The 20,769-nt window shown below is 38.6% G+C and overlaps 1 protein-coding gene across 1 annotated transcript in view; it reads left to right on the top strand.

The window, feature by feature from the left end:
- Positions 1–20,769, top strand: part of LOC107588258 (kalirin-like) — a 266,216-nt gene that overhangs the window by 100,704 nt on the left and 144,743 nt on the right. The window contains exons 4-9 of the mRNA XM_016276291.1: positions 5,068–5,260; positions 5,462–5,974; positions 9,359–9,481; positions 13,472–13,663; positions 13,779–13,910; positions 14,874–15,104. Of these exons, the coding sequence (XP_016131777.1) occupies positions 5,068–5,260; positions 5,462–5,974; positions 9,359–9,481; positions 13,472–13,663; positions 13,779–13,910; positions 14,874–15,104 (1,384 nt within the window). The remainder of the gene's footprint in view (positions 1–5,067; positions 5,261–5,461; positions 5,975–9,358; positions 9,482–13,471; positions 13,664–13,778; positions 13,911–14,873; positions 15,105–20,769) is intronic.

The raw sequence follows: 20,769 nt of genomic DNA, 5'->3' as shown, positions 1-20,769 counted from the left end.
TATATATATATATATATATATATATATATATTTATGTATTTACTTTCAAATTAATGAAACAATATTTAGTTTGTTTGTTTGTTTGTTTAAAATTATACTTAGCAGTAGTCATTGGTTGGAACTTTTTTATTTGTTATGACAGTCTTTTTAAAATGATAAACTGCAGCCTGTAAATAATTATTGACAACCTTAAATTCTTGAAAAGTCATCGATTTCAATGATAGTTTTTATATCTTTAGAATTATCATTCTCAAGTAATCACAAACAAAAACCATGAAAACGTTCATTGATCTAAAGGTGTTTGACCCCTGAATAGACTGCGGGAGAACATTTTGGATTTTGTCTTCCAGAGCCTTACTGCTGTGCTCTGTTAAGGGTTTTAAGAGTTGTGAAAGTGTGTTAGTTGGGTGTATACCTGTTAACGTGAATTGAAATATTCTCTTAGAGTATTTAGATAAACTGGATCCTTTGCATTAAATTGTCAGGACTGGTATTGTGCCAGTTTTGTTTTCATTCTTGTCTGTCTGTGTGTGTGTGTGTGTGTGTGTGTGTGTGTGTGTGTGTTTCGGGCTGGTGTTATAAAAGCAGCTGACCTCACTGGACCACTGATCAATGCTGTCACTGCCCTCAGATGTCAGCATCAAAGCTGTGAGCTAAGCAGTGAACAAAGATGGACTTAATATGAGTTTAATTAGGAGAAAGAGAGAAAGAAACTGAAGGGAGGGAGAGCCCCATCTCTTTAAACCTTTGCCACAAGCCATGATTCATCATCAGAGCTCACAGTGTTTTGATGTGTCGGTGCCCACAGGCATCTGAGCTTCTGTCCCTTTCAGCTGCTCCTTAACACAAAACAGCTTTAAACTTCATGCAGATGAAATGAAAAGAGCGATGCTGGTTCACTGAGAGGTATCAGTTACCCTGTTTCATGACGTGGTTAAGTGTCTCGAACATGTGTGTTTATTATAGGAGGGTCTGCCTGACGTGTTTTCAAAGCATTGTTCCTCCACCCTTTGCATTAACTGGACCTTCCATTCTGTCAACCGAAAGATATCCTCATTAGCAAGAAGAACAAGTCATCCACATCTATTATGGATGTATAAATATCACAGTAGACACAGAACCCGGCCCAGTTCGATTTCCACTCGGGAGCAGCGCTTGCATCATCAGTGTGGCATGGATCAGTGTAAAGCAGTGCAGGCTGCTGGTTTGGTGAAGAGGGAAAATCAATGTTATTGAGTCTGCTTGCTAACCCCCCTTCAGGCTATGACCTGTGCTTCTTGCGCTGGCATATGATATAGTGTTTGTGACACGCTCTTTTGATCCTTGTCTGCGTTCACGTTTGCCTTAAAATGAGTATTCTGTCATCATTTACTCACCATCATGTCGTTCCAAACCTGCATGACCGTCTTTCTTCTGTCTGTGGAGCACAAAAGGAGATGTTCTAAAGAAAGTAGCTCTGAAAGCATACTTTGAACAAGGGGTTTAAACAAATAAAAAACAACACATGAAACAAAATGATATGGGTTTGGAACAGCGGGTTTATTAGCAGCTAAACTGGATTTGAAATTAACACCAAATGTGAGTAAAGGTGGCTTTTCTTGATTAAATAGTTTTTTATAAAAAATAAAATAAATAAATAAAGGTGGCTTTATTGAATGAATGAATTAATTAATAAATAAATAAATAAAAAAGCTCCTGTACAATTGACCAAAGGTGGCTTTTCATGATTAAATAGTTTTTTATAAAAAATTAAATAAATAAATAAATAAATAAAGGTGGCTTTATTGAATGAATGAATGAATTAATAAATAAATAAATAAAAAAGCTCCTGTACAATTGACCAAATATAATATTGGAACAATAAAACATGGTCAAAATGGCAAAGTATGAAAAAGAACAATCAATCAATCAGTAAGATTTAGAAATCATGACATGCAGAAGAAAAAATAGATATAATGTCCATAAATTAATTTGTTAATTGAATTTAGTAAATTAATGTATGGCCATGTTTTATTAATTCATTTCAGCATTTTAGTTAAATCATGGCCACGTTGTGCTAATTTGGTGCCTCGTTTTAGGTCAATCGTGACCATGTTGAACTAATTTGCTCCCTCATTAATTTAGTTTAAACATGGTCATGAAAGACAAAAGAAACAAATTAGTACAACGTGGCCGCAATTGAACAAAAACAAGGGAACACACTGGCAAATCATGGGAACAAATTCTGCAAGGCTACAATAGAGTGCCGCGGCTAAGACAAATTCGCCATGGGCTGCCTCACAATTTTCCTATGTTTTTTTTTATTATTATTTATCAGTAAAACATGGTCTGTGGTAAATATAAATTGATAATATTATAAATTAATAATAATTTAATTATTTAATTTAATTTTAATTAATTAATAATTAATAATTAATAATTATAAACCTTTATTTGACCCTCTAACTCTAACACTTTCTATTGTATTTTAATTCTGCTTTATCTATATTTATCTTTTACAACAAAAAACAGACACACACTAGCTTTCTATATATATATACTGTATATATATGTGTGTGTGTGTGTGTATAATATATATATACAAACCCTTGACCCTTACGCACAGAGATTGTTCCAGATTCTCTGAATCTTTGGATGATATTATGCACTGTAGATGATGATAAAAAAATAAAAATAATAATACTTGGACGTTTTGTTCTACAACATAAATTACACACTCATAGTGAAAACGCACATTTCGAAGGTTATGCTTATTTTAAAAAATGCATTCTTGTAATAAGTATCTCCATAAGAACGTTTGGGGTATGAGCGTTTGCATTTTATGTTGTACAACAAAACATCAAATTATCGTCAAGTTATGTTTACCACAGACCTTGTTTTGCTCATGAATATCAAAACCCCATTATAAAACCCCATAAGAAAATCTGGAGGGAACTCATGGCAAATTAGTCTTCTGTGTGTGACGTCACAACTGCAGGACTCTATATCTCAGGACTCTATGACTCTATATCCCCCCACATGTGTATCTCTCTATAAGTAAACCAAATGTTTCTTCTTGCATTGTTGTAATTGTAGAATTTCACACACGTTTGCCACAACAACAACACAAAGGTACAGCACCACAGACTCAATCAAATGTGTTTTGTGAAAAATAAAACAAATGATGATGAGGTCTGGGATGGCACTTGGTGAGCGTGCAAGTTCTCTGTTTTTCTTGAGTTATGAAGTTCGTAATCACACAGTGTTTTTACTGACTTTCTGTCATCTTTATTTCCCTCTTTGAGGTACACAGAAATCTCTGTGTTGTTAATTTTACCATCACTGAAGCACTGGTGGGTTATTTTTATCTTCCGATCTCTGTGCGCTTCCTCAAAAGCATGAGCCAGAAATAGAAGCCGTGCAGTTTCCGCTTAAAATGATGAGAACAATCCTCCAGGAACATTTTAAATGGTGTCTAAACAAATCACCCTGTTGTGCTCCAAGATGATATTTGGTAGAAGAGATTCTGAGTGATAGCATTTATATGGAAATTCAAGTACCAAAGTGGCTTAAGTGCAATAATGAGGCCAAATGTGCAGCACTTTATGGTCTGAAGGACACACTAGCACTCCTGGACACACAGGACTCTATATCTCAGGACTCTATGACTCTATATCCCCCCACATGTGTATCTCTCTATAAGTAAACCAAATGTTTCTTCTTGCATTGTTGTAATTGTAGAATTTCACACACGTTTGCCACAACAACAACACAAAGGTACAGCACCACAGACTCAATCAAATGTGTTTTGTGAAAAATAAAACAAATGATGATGAGGTCTGGGATGGCACTTGGTGAGCGTGCAAGTTCTCTGTTTTTCTTGAGTTATGAAGTTCGTAATCACACAGTGTTTTTACTGACTTTCTGTCATCTTTATTTCCCTCTTTGAGGTACACAGAAATCTCTGTGTTGTTAATTTTACCATCACTGAAGCACTGGTGGGTTATTTTTATCTTCCGATCTCTGTGCGCTTCCTCAAAAGCATGAGCCAGAAATAGAAGCCGTGCAGTTTCCGCTTAAAATGATGAGAACAATCCTCCAGGAACATTTTAAATGGTGTCTAAACAAATCACCCTGTTGTGCTCCAAGATGATATTTGGTAGAAGAGATTCTGAGTGATAGCATTTATATGGAAATTCAAGTACCAAAGTGGCTTAAGTGCAATAATGAGGCCAAATGTGCAGCACTTTATGGTCTGAAGGACACACTAGCACTCCTGGACACACTCACCCCTCCCTCTCTCTTGCTTTCAATCATTGTACTTTTCTCTGGGTCAAGTGACTCATTTAAAATGAGTCAGTTAGGAATACTCATCAAAAGTGGCCACACGCTCTCAGCATTTTCTATAGGTTCATAGAAGGCAAAGTTTAGCATTTGAAAAGATTTCAGGAACACTTCAAGTTTTCATGATCATGTCATAATCAGTTCCAAAAAAGGCTGAAAACTATACTGCTTGAAAACATTAATGTTGGGTACATATGTGAGCAGGGCTGGACTTAACCAAGAAGTGAGGTAAGCAGCCGCTTAGGGCCCCAGGGAATCAGGGGGCCACATCTGATATTGGCGAAACAGATTTGGCAAATGCTCAGGTGTGTATTTGTGTTTGGGCTCTGGAGAGCATCAGAGGTTTATATTTTCAATATGTTTTTGCAGCGGTGAGCAGTGCAGCCAATCACAGACATATCTGTTGAATTCTTGAATGCAATGGCCAATCAGAGGTGTTTAAGTTAGAATCCACTCACCACTCCAGACGCCAGAGTTTTTGTTTGGTGCTGAGTTCTGTGTGTTCACAAATCCTCTCATTGACTATATGTTTACCTGTGCACCAGCAATGTGATTATTTGCTTAGGGCCCCAAAATCACTAAGTCAGCCCCAGCCAATACCTACAACATCTTCGCATTTCCCCAGTTATAATTATAAAATTACTAATTTACATACTTATTTTATTTAGCAATCTAGTAGACTAATACTTACTTTATAATTGTTGCATACATTTATGGAAATCTCTCCTTCTTTGTCTGTTTCAGTGAGGACGTGTGTAAGAGGGGTTTCACTGTGATTATTGATATGCGTGGTTCTAAGTGGGACTTGATAAAGCCGTTACTGAAGACCCTGCAGGAAGCATTTCCAGCTGAGATCTGCGTCGCTCTCATCATCAAACCAGACAACTTCTGGCAGAAACAGAAGACTAACTTTGGCAGTGCCAAGTTCACTTTTGAGGTAAAAATGCAATTATTGAGTGGCTGTCTAGTCTTCTAATCCTCTCTCTCTTGTAGTGAACATACTACAGAGAGTTTGTATAAAATATCAGACTTCATGTTTCCTTGATATAATTAATTTATGGCTCACATCAAACAAGAGGCAGGCCGTCCTTACTTTCACCCTAAACTGACATGTCTGTTTCTACCTTCTCGCTGACAGACTAGCCTGGTATCAGTGGAGGGGTTGACTAAACTTGTGGACCCATCTCAGTTAACTGATGACTTTGAGGGATCTCTGGAATATAATCATGAGGAATGGATTGAGCTCCGGGTCGCTCTTGAGGAGTTCCTGGCCAGCGCTGTTCACCTCCTCTCCCGCCTGGAAGATCTGCAGGAGATGCTGGCTAAGAAAGAGTTCCCGGTGGATGTGGAAGGCTCTCGGAGACTCATTGATGAGCACACTCAGCTGAAGAAGAAGGTGATGAAGGCTCCAGTGGAAGAGCTGGACCACGAGGGCCAGAGACTCCTGCAGTGCATCCGGTCCAGTGATGGCTTCTCAGGGAGGAACTGTATTTCTGGAAGTGCCGACTTCCAGAGTGTGGTTCCGAAGATTGCCAGTCTGCTGGATAAACTCCACAGCACCAGACAGCACCTGCACCAGATGTGGCACCTAAGAAAACTGAAGCTGGATCAGTGTTTCCAGCTCCGATTGTTTGAACAGGATGCAGAGAAGGTGAGTCAGCACTGGTTTAACTTAGTATGAGTTGACAAAATTATATGACTGTTTATGACATAAGTAAATAAGCTGAGTGAGTGAGTGAGTAATGAGTTAGTAATTCAGTGAGTGAGTGAGTTAGTAATTCAGTGAGTGGGTGAGTGAGTGAGTAATGAGTTAGTAATTCAGTGAGTGAGTGAGTGAGTGAATGAGTAAGTGAGTTCGAGTCTCTGGTCCGGCGGGGATTGTAGGTGGGGGGACTGAATGTACAGCACTCTCTCCCACCTTCAGTACCACGACTGAGGTGCCCTTGAGCAAGGCACCGAACCCCCAACTGCTCCCTGGGCGCCGCAGCAAAAATGGCTGCCCACTGCTCCGGGTGTGTGTTCACGGTGTGTGTGTGTTCACTGCTGTGTGTGTGCACTTAGGATGGGTTAAACGCAGAGCACTAACTCCTAGTATGGGTAACCATACTTGGCCACATGTCACGTCACTTACTAAATAAGTCAGTGAATGAGTGAGTAAGTGAGTTAGTAATTCAGTGAGTGAGTGAGTAATTCAATGAGTGAATGATTGAGTAAATGAGTTAGTAATTCAGTGAGTGAGTGAGTAATTCAATGAGTGAATGATTGAGTAAATGAGTTAGTAATTCAGTGAGTGAGTGAGTGAATGAGTAATAAGTTAGTAATTTAGTGAGTGAGTGAGTTAGTGAGTGAATGAGTAAGTGAGTTAGTAATTCAGTGAGTGAGTGAGTGAATGAGTAATGAGTTAGTAATTTAGTGAGTGAGTGAGTGAATGAGTAAGTGAGTTAGTAATTTAGTGAGTGAGTGAGTTAGTAATTCAATGAGGGAATGATTGAGTAAATGAGTTAGTAATTCAGTGAGTGAGTGAGTGAGTGAGTGAGTTAATGAATGAATGAATGGGTAAGTAATCCAGTGAGTGAATGAGTAAGTGAGTGAATAATCCAGTGGATTTGGGAGTGAATGAGTAATTCAGTGAGAGTAATTCAGTGAATGAATGAGCAAGTATTTCAGTGAGTGAATGAGTGAGTGATTGAGTGAGTGAGTGATTCAGTGAGAGAGTAATTCAGTGAATGAACAAGTGATTAATTCAGTGAGCGAATAAGTGAGTGATTCAGTGAGTGAGTGAGTGAATGAGTGAGTGATTGAGTGAGTGAATGAGTGAGTGATTCAGTGAGTGAGTGAATGAGTGAGTGAGTGAGTGATCCAGTGAGAGAGTAATTCAGTGAATGAACGAGTGATTAATTCAGCGAGTGAGTGAATGAGTGAGTGAGTGAGTGATTCAGTGAGAGAGTAATTCAGTGAATGAACGAGTGATTAATTCAGTGAGTGAGTGAATGAGTGAGTGAGTGAGTAATTCAGTGAAGGAATAAGTAAATCAGTGAGTGAGTAATTTAATGAATGATCAAGTAATTCAGTGAGTGGTATAAATAAATATGTCCAAACCTATCATATGGTAAATAAAATGAAAAGGGTATAGAGAATGCTCAGATTTGTGGTACAGTGGTACAAATAAATATGTCCAAACCTATCATATGGTAAATAAAATGAAAAGGGTATAGAGAATGCTCAGATTTGCTCTTGTGGATATAAAATGGATATAAATAGTAGTTGTCACTCTATATCTATCATTAATATGTCTTAGAAAGATGATATTTAAATGCTTAGTTGTATGGTGAAAGCTCTGAAGGTCGCACACACACACACACACACACACACACACACACACACAAGTATGGATAAAAGTAAAAAGTTACTTTAGTACAGTAAGTGTTCATCTTGAAATATTACTAACAATTATAAAAGTTGTACTTTAGAAAAATCATTAAAGATTTCACAGCCACAAGATTAAATTATACTAAAAGGCCTTTTTCTTGCAAAAAAAAAAAATATATATCAATCAGATGACAGAAGACTTTTTTTTCAGGCCTTGGAAATTAGCATGATATTGTAGGCTTTATAGGGTTAAAAGTGTGACCTCACACTAACTCTGGCCACTTTATGATAGCAGTGAATTTGCGATAAATGTTCAGACATAAGGTGATGGGCCAGAGGGGCCGCTCACAGGGGCCCGTCTGATGCTGAGTACACATAAGTGCTTTGCGTTGATGATTTAATTTCACTCAGAGTGCAGCTGTTTATTTTTAGCTACCACACACACAACCTTTCACTCGTCGCGGGTGTGCATGATTGAAAACCATTTGTCTGTCAATGTGCCAGGCCTTCTTGTGTCAAAAGGCCAAGAGTGAGCAGTCATTCTGCTAATTAATACCTCAGTCCAACTTCTCTTAGAATGAGCCCAGACCTATTAGATTAAACTGTCCATTTAATGTAATAGGAATGCAGGCAGTCAGCTACATTATCAATTATGCTGTCTCTCAGCTCTTATCTTGATTACCAGTGCAATTAATTTGCAGCTCTAATTAAACATTTATTTAGGACAGTTATTCGGTATTGAAGGATATATTGTTTATAACTCAGAGGCAGCGGAGGCCATGGCGGTGAAACATGTGGACAGAATTTTAATGACTTTGTTATTTGCATATTTGTGTATTATTCATTATGTTGCATTTTGATCTGTTAATTAAAGCATGCTTATGAATAAATTAATGCAACAACTAAAGCTTTGATGTGTAAAATATGTACAGTTGCAGCAGTATAAGGTTTAGAATGGATTTTGCATTAATTGGCAATAACATTTATAAACCATCTTATTGTTTGGACTCCAGGTAGAAGAACTTTTGTAGAAGTCAGCTTTTAGAATTTAGAACCATGGTTTTCTGCATACATTAGTCATAACATTTCATCTGATCTTTAATGGCAGAGAAAATAAAAAAAATTTTTTTGGTAAACCCTAACGGGATCACATACTTTTTCTTGCAACTGTACATAGCCTATATGATGTCTCAGGTGGGAATAGCAAACTCTGACTTTGACAAAAAGGCATTTATGATGCAGACTGTGTTAAACTGTGTTAAACAACTGATACCTGTGCTTTAGAGCAACATATTATCAACAAGTGGATTCATCTAAATTAGAAGGGTTGTCATGACAACACAGCAAACCTCGCTGATTGTATACAATAATCCTTCATTTTTCCTACTAAAACACAGAACGCTGTTAATCCAATAATATCTCTCTATATTAACATGCTTATCTAAATGGATTCCTTATCGTCTGTTGAAACAAAATGCTTAAGGTTTTTACATTTGTCATTCTGTTATCTTTCCTTAGCCTGTCGTATGTTAGTCTGTGTGTTTGATTAATTATGCATGCTGTCAAATTAATAACAAAGCCCCAAACGTAGTGGTGTGTAAACTTAATAAAGGAATGGTGCAGGGTTATATGTAATAAATGACTTTCTGTTCTCATCTCTCTGTAGATGGTTGACTGGATCAGTCACAATAAGGAATTGTTTCTTCAGAGCCACACAGAGATCGGTGTGAGCTACCAGCACGCTGTGGAGCTACAGACTCAACACAACCACTTTGCCATGAACTCCATGGTATGTCATGGTGGTGCTTGTAGAAGTTTAGTTTGCTAGTCTTGTAGAATGTCACTACTGCTTAACGTCTTAATTTCATAAGTATTTGTACGTTTATACCAAATGATCAATTCTCCAAATCATAAAATACACTGCTTAAAGGGTTAGTTCACCCAAAAATGAAAATTAGGCTGCGTTTTACTCACCCCCGAGGCATCCTAGGTGTATATGACTTTTTTCTTTCAGACGAATCCAGTCGGAGTTATATTAAAATTTAGTCTTTGATCTTTCAAGCTGTTTAATGCCACTCAGTGGGTGTTGCATGCATCAGTCCAAAAGAACTTAAATAAAAATCGCCCATCCATTAAAAAAGTGTCTCACACGGTTCCGGGGGGTGAACAAAGGCCTTCTGTAGCGAATCGATGCGTTTTTGTACGAAAAATATCCATATTCAAAACGTAATAATCACTTGAATCTAGCTTGCGCTCACTGTTGTACACGGAAGCAGCTCCGGGAGGATGACGTATGAGGTCAGCTTTGCGCATGCGCCCCTCAGAAGTGACGCACGCAGAAACTCAGGGGAGAGATCAAAACAAAACAACGGTCAAGAATTAGAAGTACAAAACGAGGATTTGTAAAGAAGAATGTCAGAGGATTTCGATATAAGCCAAGAGGAGACTGGTTTTCCTTTGCTAAAGTAAGGAAACTTTGCTTCCTTTGCTCCTGTTAACAAACGTTGGTTTTCACGAGACTCACCGGAGCGTTCGCAACACTGAACTCATACGTCATGCTCCCGGAGCTGCTTCTGTGTATAACTGTTGGCGCAAGCTACATTAAAGTGATTATTACATTTTGAATATGGATATTTTTCTTACAAAAACGCATCGATTCTCTACAGGAGGCCTTTGTTCACCCCCCGGAGCCGTGTGAGACACTTTTTTTGTATGGATGGGCGCTTTTTATTTAACTTCTTTTGGACTGAAGCAATGCAACACCCGCTGAGTAGCATTAAACAGCTTGAAAGATCAAAGACAATGTTTAATATAACTCCGACTGGATTCGACTGAAAGAAGAAAGTCATATACACCTAGGATGCCTCGGGGGTGAGTAAAACGCAGCCTAATTTTCATTTTTGGGTGAACTAACCCTTTAAGGATTGTCATGAAAGTGTGTCATTCATACCATTTTAAAAGGAAAGTTCACTGAAAAATTTTATTTTATATACATTTATTCACCTTTAAGAATTTCAGTCATCTTTGCAACATGAATAATCTCTCCACATGAATATTCTTTTGTCCATGCATTGAAAAGCCACAGTGATCTATATGAATTGAGCAGTTTAATCTAACTCTTCTGAAGAGATACAACCACATTCACAATCGTAAAGACACAATCATAAATGGCACCTCATAGTGCTTAACTGACATACGAGAACCAATGAGGTTTTTCTCATGTATCAGGCAAGCACATTTGGGCTTCTGTTTAATATATTTAATGAGCTCTACACTGTAAAATCCAATAGTTTACCTTACTTAGATTTAGTTAGTTATCTTTACTTAGTTGTTATACTTACTAGGTTTTATTAAGTTACAGCTACTTTCAAGGCAAATAAAACTATTTACTTACTGTTTTGAGTGACACTTACTTAAAATATTCAAGTAGCCACAAAGGAACCAATGACATTAATAAACCAATGAGAGGCAGCAGTGCACTAATATGTTGCTAATGTGCAACATAACAACAGCAGAAGAAGAAAAGAAAACGAGTCTTAATAGACTTTTCACTCATTTCCTCCACGTCTGCAGTTATCTTTCAGTAGTTGCATTCAAGCCATGTCAGAAAAATCGTACTTACAAGTTGAATGCACATGAACGTCACCATCACAAAGTCATAAATACAAGAAAGAAACTCAAGAACATAAAAAAGCTAAAACACATCCGATGCACACTCTTTATTAATCAGTTTGTAGATGCTGAGTTAAGAAATCATGTTGAATTTTATGTAGAAATGGTACATCGACATATTACTCCGACCAAAGTCATTTTTAATACTTTTGACTTTCAAACTCGTAAATACAAACTTCCCTGGAGGACTTGAAAGCACCAAATGTTTATGCATTGATCAATGTTTATATGAATGAATAAAAAAAAAAAACTAAATTAATTCTGTTTATCAAATAAAGTGATTGTGTCTCTTCAGAAGACTTGAATTAAACCATTCAATCCATATGGATTGCTTACACAATGTTTTTATGAATGATTTGAATGCTTTTTGATTGTGTGAACAAAAATGATGAATATTACGGTAACACTTTAGATTAGGGAACACTTATTCACTATTAACTACGAATTTTCCCTCAATAAATTCCTAATTTGCTGCTTATTAATAGCTAGTAAGGTAGTTGTTAAATTTAGGTATTGGGTAGGATTAGGGATGTAGAATAAGGTCATGTAGAATAAGGCATTAATGTGTGCTTAATTACTACTAATAAATGGCTAATATTCTAGTAATATGCATGCTAATTAGCAACTAGTTAAGAGACCCTAAAATAAAGTGTTACCAATATTACAAATTCAATTCAAGTATATTTGTATAGCGATTTTCACGATGCAAATCGTTGCAAAGCAGCTTTACAGAAAATTAAAGTTTCTACATTATATTTAGTAATATAGTAAAAATATATAGTCTTTTTTTTATTTTTTACGAAGATGAACGAAAGTCTTATGGGTTTGAAACAACACAAGGGTGAGTATGATGATATAATTGCCATTTTGGGGTGAACTATCCCTTCAGGAGGTGGGTGAGCTGGTCAACTGTTCCCAGTCGTATTGAGGAACATACCAGCTTAACCAGCTTCCCACCATCATAGCAGAGGTCATCCGCCAGCCTTTATGCAGCTATTGCAGTCTGATTGGTTCTCTGATGCTCACCGGATGTCGTTCAGAGAGCTGTCTCTGTAGCTCCTGCAGTCTGCTCAGCTAGCCAGAATTCCTCCTAGCACTTTAATCAACCTCCCAATCATCTGAGCTCAGAGACACAAACACACTCACGCTGCTCATTCATCCTCCTCTTCTTTATCCCAGCATGATTGTTGTTTTATGCCTCATTAACTTTGATTCTAATATGAGTCTGCTTGTGTTCATGGTGTCATTACTCTGATCTGGTTAAACAGATGGCTTGTTCTACCTTTAGTCCTCTTAATATATGGCTTCAAATATTGTATACTGTTTATTGTATATGCACATTCATACAGTTCAACTAATGAATTATATTATTTGATGAAAGGATTTGTTTATTCCAATTAATGAACATTTGTTTAACAATTATTAATTGTTTATTATATTTATTGAACATAGGTATGTTTTATCATGTTGTTGACAGGATTATATAAAAATAGAAAGCCACATTAGGAAATGCATTACCGTTATTTTGTCAAACACTCCCAGAAACAAAAAGGCACAAAAGCTGTCACTGGAGCTGTATCTTTTAAAAAGGTACAACTTTGTACCTAAAGGATCCATACTGGTACCTTAAAGGTATATTTTGGTACCTAAAAGGTGCTCAAATTGTACCTTTTGAAAAAGTGCTGCCCCAGTGACAGCTTTTGCACCTTTTGCTGTAGGTTAGGTCAAATAAGGGCCTTGTGCCTAAAGGTGTCACATTTACTGTTACAAATCCAGCCATTTCAGTAGAAAAAGGGCGAGCAAATTCACTCATGTTAGCTGAGCTTCACACATCACTACACTATTGACAATGGACATTGTACCTTTTAGCATGCAAAATTACGCCTAAATTTTACTAATGTGACCTCACTTTAAAAACGTGATCTCTCAGGTTTCCTCATCTCTGGTAAAATCTCTGTAGTGCACATCTGCCAGTGATTTATTGCTTTATTTAAATACCCTGATGTTGGATTCTCACTAGTTTATATGACAGCTTGCTCATAGGTCATGTTTGTTTATTGCTCCCGCCTTCACATGTAACGATGCTCTCCGATCTCACGTTTTCCAGAATGCATATGTGAACATAAACCGCATCATGTCGGTGGCATCGCGGCTGTCGGAGGCGGGTCACTACGCATCTCAGCAGATCAAACAGATCAGCACACAGCTCGATCAGGAGTGGAAGAGCTTCGCCGCCGCTCTCGATGAACGCAGCACCATCCTCGCCATGTCTGCTGTCTTCCATCAGAAATCCGAGCAGGTGCCTGATTTCTTATTTATCATCTGTGTTTCTCATCTGTAGCTCTCAGAACAGGCAAATGCTAAAACTATGGTGGCAGTGGTGTAATAGTTTCTAATGGTCTGTGTTTGTGCAGTTTCTGTCTGGTGTGGACGCGTGGTGTAAGATGTGCAGTGAGGGTGGGCTGCCGTCAGAGATGCAGGATCTGGAATTGGCCATTCATCACCATCAGACGCTTTATGAACAGGTCTCTCAAGCTTATACAGAGGTGAGAACTCAACTCTGTACGATATCCTGTATTTGAATTTATGAACAGACTTTAGCTAAACTAATCTAAAAAAGATAATATTTCACTTCACCAGGAGCCATGTGTGCTGGCACAATCATCAATGTACACCCTTATTTTTGATAGTTTTCTCACCAATCACTCAGGTGTGGGTCATGTCTAAAACTGTTCAGTCTCTGTGCTTATGTTACATAATCAGCATTCTACAGCTGTACTAATGTTGTTTGAACTAAAATAAATTAGTGAACCAGTCCTAATTAATCTGAAGACATAACAGGAAAACAATGCCACGATGTTGTTGTACTGCATGAGTTCACAGACCTCCACCCTTCATACTCAGACACCAGTGTTTTTATGTGTCCTGTGTATGATTGAATATTCATCCATGTGTTTCCAAGTCCTTGATCATTTACCCATGACTCTGTTTAAAGATCTGACATTAGAGAATGTGGCTCTGTTGTAGATCTCGTTTAAAACATAGAATCATTCACTGTCACGTTGTCATGTTGACCTCAGTACACAATACAATATCAAATATAAAATATTTTTTGCATTCAAACATTTTAAAATGAAAACTGGTACAGTTTCTGTTTGGTCAAAATGTTTTAGTGAACACCGTTTTAAACCACTTCATATAAAGACACTACAATTCAATGTTTGGGGTCAGTAAGATTTTTCAAAATGTTTTTAAAACAGGCCTCTTATGCTCACCAAAGCTGCATTTATTTGCACAACAATACATTAAAATACTGTGAAATGTTTTTACAATTCAAGATTTTGTGGAAATCATGATTCAGTTTTCAGGATTCTTTGAAGATTAGATTTTAAAAAAAAGTATTTGAAATAGAAATATTCTGTAACATTTTGATTGTCTTTACCATCACTTTTGCTCAAATTAATGCATCCCTGTTGATTAATAGTTCTCATTTCGTTCTCTCTCTGCAGGTGAGTCAGGATGGTAAGGCTTTGCTGGACGTTCTTCAGCGGCCGTTGAGTCCCGGTAACTCAGAGTCTCTGACTGCATCAGCTAACTACTCTAAAGCCGTGCACTGTATTCTGGATGTGGTCCATGAGGTCCTGCATCACCAAAGACGTCTGGAGAGCATCTGGCAGCACCGTAAAGTCCGTCTGCATCAGAGACTGCAGCTCTGTGTCTTCCAGCAAGACGTCCAGCAGGTAGATGAATGCTCACATGTCTACACTCTCGCAGACACTCTCACTAAGTTGCCTACTTAGATAGCAGTTTTGCAATGCAATGTATGGCAAACACCAAGCTAAATAAACATGGTAAAATACTGTGATATATCTAAGTACCATGTTATTACCATATGATGTCATAATTTTACCATGGTACCACATCAGTACTAGTAAATAAATCATTTTCATGTTTTTTCTTAGATGTGCTGCAATTCATCCATAATTTAAAGTGCAGGATGCTTGAAAGAGAAAATTTGTCAACAGTTCACCATAAAGTCAGAGTTGTACAGTTTTATACACAGTGTGTATTTTTTCTTCGAGTATTTTCAGTGTTGGATATTTGCCCAGAAGAGCAGTTAATATCTCTCCATTAGCCTCTTTCAGCGTGCCTGTGGCAGCTCTGGGCCTGGATTCAGCTCAGGCTTTATCAGGCCGGGGTCAGTCCTGCAGACAAGCCAATAGACCTGGCCAAATCAAGATCTGAACCAGAACCAAAGAGCTAAAGAGCTATGAGGCCAAACCCAGGCCAAACGGGGGCCAGATTCAGGCCAAACACAGGGCAGAGAGCAGCACAGATGACACTCTTCATTACGCTGAACAGTAAAACGGACCGTATTGGTTGTTTTTAATCCTCTCTATTCTCTCTTCTGAACCTTATGACTCCAAAGTGATAAACTATGTGCACTTGTAGTGTACCTCAAATCTTAAAAGTATATATTTGAAAAAAAAAAACTGTACTTGCAGATAATAATCTTAATATAAAAAAATAACACTTTAATTAGGTGTAATTAAAGAGAGCACACATTCATGACTGTTTCTTAACATTTTTCAACACGCACTTTGTAATAATCTCAAATTAAAAGTTTTACTTTAAAGTACATTTTCATTATGTTTTAATAATATTTTGTTGTGCTTTAAAGAATCACTTATTTTGATTCGGTAATACCTTGAAAGGAAATATATCTCAAATGTACTAAAGTGCAAGTTTATCTTTACCGCGGTTCCGGTCCTGCTATTGCTGAGGCACAGCGGTGAATGAGATCTTGGGGATCGCAAATGGATCTGGCAGAGGGGTTAGAGACTGGCATGGCCTTTTCTCTGCCTTCACCTATTAGATCCACTGCTCCTTCTCTGGGCTCAGAAGCCCGCACTGCGGTTTCTTCCCCCCAGAGGGAGGGCACTATGCTTCGCCTCTCTTCCTCTGAGGAGGTTGATGTGGCGAGCATGGAACAGAGTGAGACTGAGGACTCATCACCTGAGTGTGTGTTCAGTATGAGGAGCTGCTGGAGGTGGTGACTCGTGCTGTTGATAGGCTAAAGATAGAGTGGCCAGCTGAACAGCAGGAAATTCGTTCTAAAAGTAAACTGGATGAGCGTTTCCTGTGCTCCAAGTCACCTCCTCCACGCCGGAGCCTTATCTTCTTCCCTGACCTTCACTCGTCTACATCATGGGAAAGGCTGTATTCAGTTCATCTTTTCAGCCCCAATGTATCAAATTACTCCAACATTTTAGGGCTGAAAGACAACGGCTATGGGATGATACCACGGGTTGAACAGACACTGGCCAGCTATCTTTCCCTGAAAGCGGCATCATCCCTGAAGGTTCCAGTGCTATCCAAGCCCTTAAGATCCACTTTGGCTTTGGTGGGTAAGGCTTACATGGCGGCCGGTTAGGCTGGCCCTCGCCTGCACACTATGGCAGTCTTGCAGGCATACCAGGCTGACCTGTTAATGGACCTGGGCAGCGAGGACGGCTCAGAGGATATACAAGAACTCCGCTAGGCCACAGATCTGTCCCTCAGAGCCACCATGGAAACGGTCAGAGATATCGGCCGTTCCATGGTAGCCTTGGTGGCCACTGAGAGACACTTGTGGTTGAACCTGTCCGACATTAAAGAGAAGGACAGGTTCTTCCTCCTGGAAGTCTCTTCGGGCCTTTTCGGCGATGCAGTGAGCTCTGTTGTCAAGAGGTTCCAGGAGTCTAGAAGGCAGCCATCGGGAAGCTCCTCATACAGGGTGTAGCAGAAAAGGAGCGTCGCTTCTGTGTCCCCCTCAAAAAAATCAGGGAACGGAATGGCGCTCTCAGCCAAAGCCTTCTAGAGAGAAGATGGATCTGAGGACTGTCATTCTCTCTAGGAAGGCTTCGGTGAAGAGGTCCTGACACTCAAGGCTCCAGGCTTCTTAGGACAGGCTCCTCTAGGGAAGAGAGGAGGTTATCTCATCATATGGTGCCCATCTCTCCTCAGTGTCCTCAATGCAGTCAGATCGGATGGTCCCTGCCGGGTTTCCGCTTCAGGGCACAAAGTTGGCCTCTCATATTACACCAGAAACCAGTCTCGAGAGGTGTCACTTACACCAAGTGTGTGGATGCAGCTCTGGCTCCTCTCCTAGAATCCAGGGCATCCGCATTCTAAACTATTTCGACGATTGGATGATTCTGGCTCAATCAGAGCATGTGGAGGTTCGGCATCGAGATGTCGTCCTCACTCATATGACAGAGCTGGAGTTAAGGCTAAAAGCTAAGAAGAGTGTGCTTTCTCCAGTTCAGAGGACCATTTATCTTGGCATGGTGTGGGATACGACAACGATGCTGGCACGTTTGTCTCCTGCTCGTACAGTGAACAGTATGTTCAGAAATGAACAGTATCAGACTAGGCCAGTCACTCACTGTGAAACAGTTTCAGAGGCTAGTGGGTCTGATGGCAGCTGCATCCAGCATCATTCCTTTTGGCCTGCTGTACATGAGACCCTTGCATTGGTGGCTCAGGACCAAATGGTTTTACGAGAGGGGCAACCCATTTCGCTTGATCAAGGTCACGCGTCGATGCCTTTGTGCCTTAATCATGTGGAAGAAGCCTTGGTTCCTGTCTCAAGGTCCCGTGCTGGGAGCTCTTTGTCGTCATGCAACGCTTATGACAGATGCTTCCCTCACGGGCTGGGGAGCAGTCATGAGTGGCGGCTCTGCCCAAAGTCTGTGGGAAGGTCACCATTTCATGTGGCACTTAAATCAGAGGTAGTTGGTAATAGTGATGTCAAATTTATTGTATTTCAGGTGATGGACTGTGTTTCAGTTCTGTTGATGCACTGCTTTGTAGATTTATCAAGGAAATAATTTAATTTACCTTGTTTAAAGTTGATCTGACGTGATGATTGGTTAAAGCATCACTCACAGATTTTCTGATATTAAAGTTGATCTCTGATTGGTGCAGTTGGATTTCACCCTTCAAATGCCGATCAGGTGGAACATGCTAAACACTTTAAACACAAACATATGGCTCTGATAAACCTGGATCATCGATTTTAATGAGATATCAACATACTGGATGTTTTCTGAGAGACAGATTGTTATTATTACCCATATTTGGGGATGTTAGTTTGCCTCACCCTGAAATGTTTGCAATTCTTAAGTAATGGAGAGTGACCAAATGTCTTCAAGTGTGTAGTTAAATACAAGTAATGAGTAGGTTGAGTTTAGAGTAAATGAACAAACCTCCCACACTCCTACACATGCAAGTCCTGTTTGTGTTTAAATGCTACAAGTTAAAGGAATAGTTCACCACAAATGAGAACATGCTTCCTGAAAATGTCGTTTTTGGAGGTGGACAGTCAACATTGTGCTAAACAACAGTTTTTCTATTCCACATAAGAGAAATGCTAATTTCTGGATGAGCTGATTTCTTAAAAACTCTCTTGTGCCTGTCTGCATTAAACACGCTGTTCCTAGAGCTCTTCATATGATCCGTGCCTCAATCTGTGGCAGTCAGACGCCTGTCTTGATAAGATCAGAGCGAGTCTGCTGTGTTTTCTCTGCTTTTTGTCTGGGGCTAGTGGTGAACTGGTTGGGGTTAGCAGTGAGTCATGGGGTTATCAGCAGAGCACACAAGTGCTCTTGACTCGGTTACCTGGGAAACCATGATAACTGGAGTAAATGAGGGTCATAGTGGGACAGTCTGTGAGAGACTGACTGCTTCACACCCATGAGATTCCCATTCCATGCACTTAAGAGTTCTCTATCAGTCTGACATTATACATCTGAGGGTTTTTTTTACACATACTTTAGTTTTCCTGTGTTTTTATGGTAAAGGTCACAGTGGTTCCTTGACATTTATTTTAGACCAATGTGTGAGACAAGTTTCTTTGTAAAATGTCATCATTTAATTGCAATTATCATGGCAGTCCCCATGGTAACTGATGTGGCATGTGTGTCCAATCTATTAATCCTAAATAAATAAATAAATAAATAATCAGTATATATACAGTGGGGCAAAAAAGTATTTAGTCAGCCACCAATTGTGCAAGTTCTCCCACTTAAAAAGATGAGAGAGGCCTGTATTGCTACAAATCTGAAATTGCTAATATAATATATTCTTATTACATTTTTGTGATTCTTTTTATTGTTATTTGTTTTTAAATGTGATCTATGTAATTTCAAAAATAGTAAAATATATATCATATTTTATGGCACAATAAAGTGATTTCTTTTTCACAAAGTATAAGGGAAATATTACTTTATTTTTAACTTGACATTTACACCACTTGACATTTTTATAGTCATTAAATTTTAAGAACTTGGCACATGCATTTTATATGAAAGTTTGTTTCCGTCCTGGAATAGAAAAATATAAAGTACTGTAACTTTTTATCTCACAATCTGAGTTTATATCTCACAAATCTTACTATTGGGAGATATAAACTTGCAATTGTGAGAAAAAAAGTCAGAAGAGTTAAAGGTTGCAGTTACCTTTTTATTTGTTTTATTTCATTTTTGTATTTTGTTATTTTAATATTTCATTTTTTTTATTTTTGTGGTGAAAATAAGCTTCCATAATTGTAAACTTTTTTTTTTTGCAAAGCTTTTTCCTTATCATCACCTCATATATCTTTATTTGTCATTACAGCCTAAAACAGGAGAAACTGTAATAGCAGTTCTGAATGTTTACAAAATACTCCAGCCTGTTCAGTTTATTATGTCATTTCCTTGATTATTTCTTGTACTTGATTATTATCATAAGTTTGATTTGCTTTATGTAAACATCCATTTCAAAGCATAATCAATAGTTATGAACACAGCATCAACCATCATGCAAGTCACAATGACTGATAGTCGAACACAAATGCCTGATTGTTTTTGAATTATAAGTTGATTTATTTGGCCAAACAAGTGTTTGGACTGATTTATGTAATGGGTGCCATCTGTGAACTGCAGAACGTTGCCTTAAGCAGCCATATCCTGTGATGGACTCGTCACGCAGGACTATATTTATCTCATCAGCCTCTGTTAATGTGCGTGTGAAAGTAGAAGCTGTTTTTAGAACATGCACTGGATGCTTTAATCAATATAGCAGAAACAAGAACTCCCTGACGCAATTGTTTGCATGTTTGATTATCACTTGCAAACTCGCAAGTGTAGTAGAAGAACCACAGATACCATGACTGTAACTAGGAAAAAAAAGAGGTCAGATGCTTGGTGTTTGTGTAACGGAAGAGGTCTGACGCAACAGGTTAGTATATATAAAACTGATTTATTCGGTCACAGAGAGTACAGGGATAGGGTCCAGAGGATGGGATGGTGAATGAGTCGTTCGTGGAATAGTTCAAAGGATATGATGCGTGGGGGAATCCGAGTCCTTTGGCTTTACAGGAGC

This window comes from Sinocyclocheilus grahami, unplaced genomic scaffold, assembly GCF_001515645.1.
Source record: "Sinocyclocheilus grahami isolate Dianchi unplaced genomic scaffold, SAMN03320097.WGS_v1.1 scaffold100.1, whole genome shotgun sequence".
Classification (NCBI taxonomy): Eukaryota; Metazoa; Chordata; class Actinopteri; order Cypriniformes; family Cyprinidae; genus Sinocyclocheilus; species Sinocyclocheilus grahami.
Note: the sequence above shows the minus strand (reverse complement) of the source record. Positions and strands in the feature narration are given on the sequence as shown.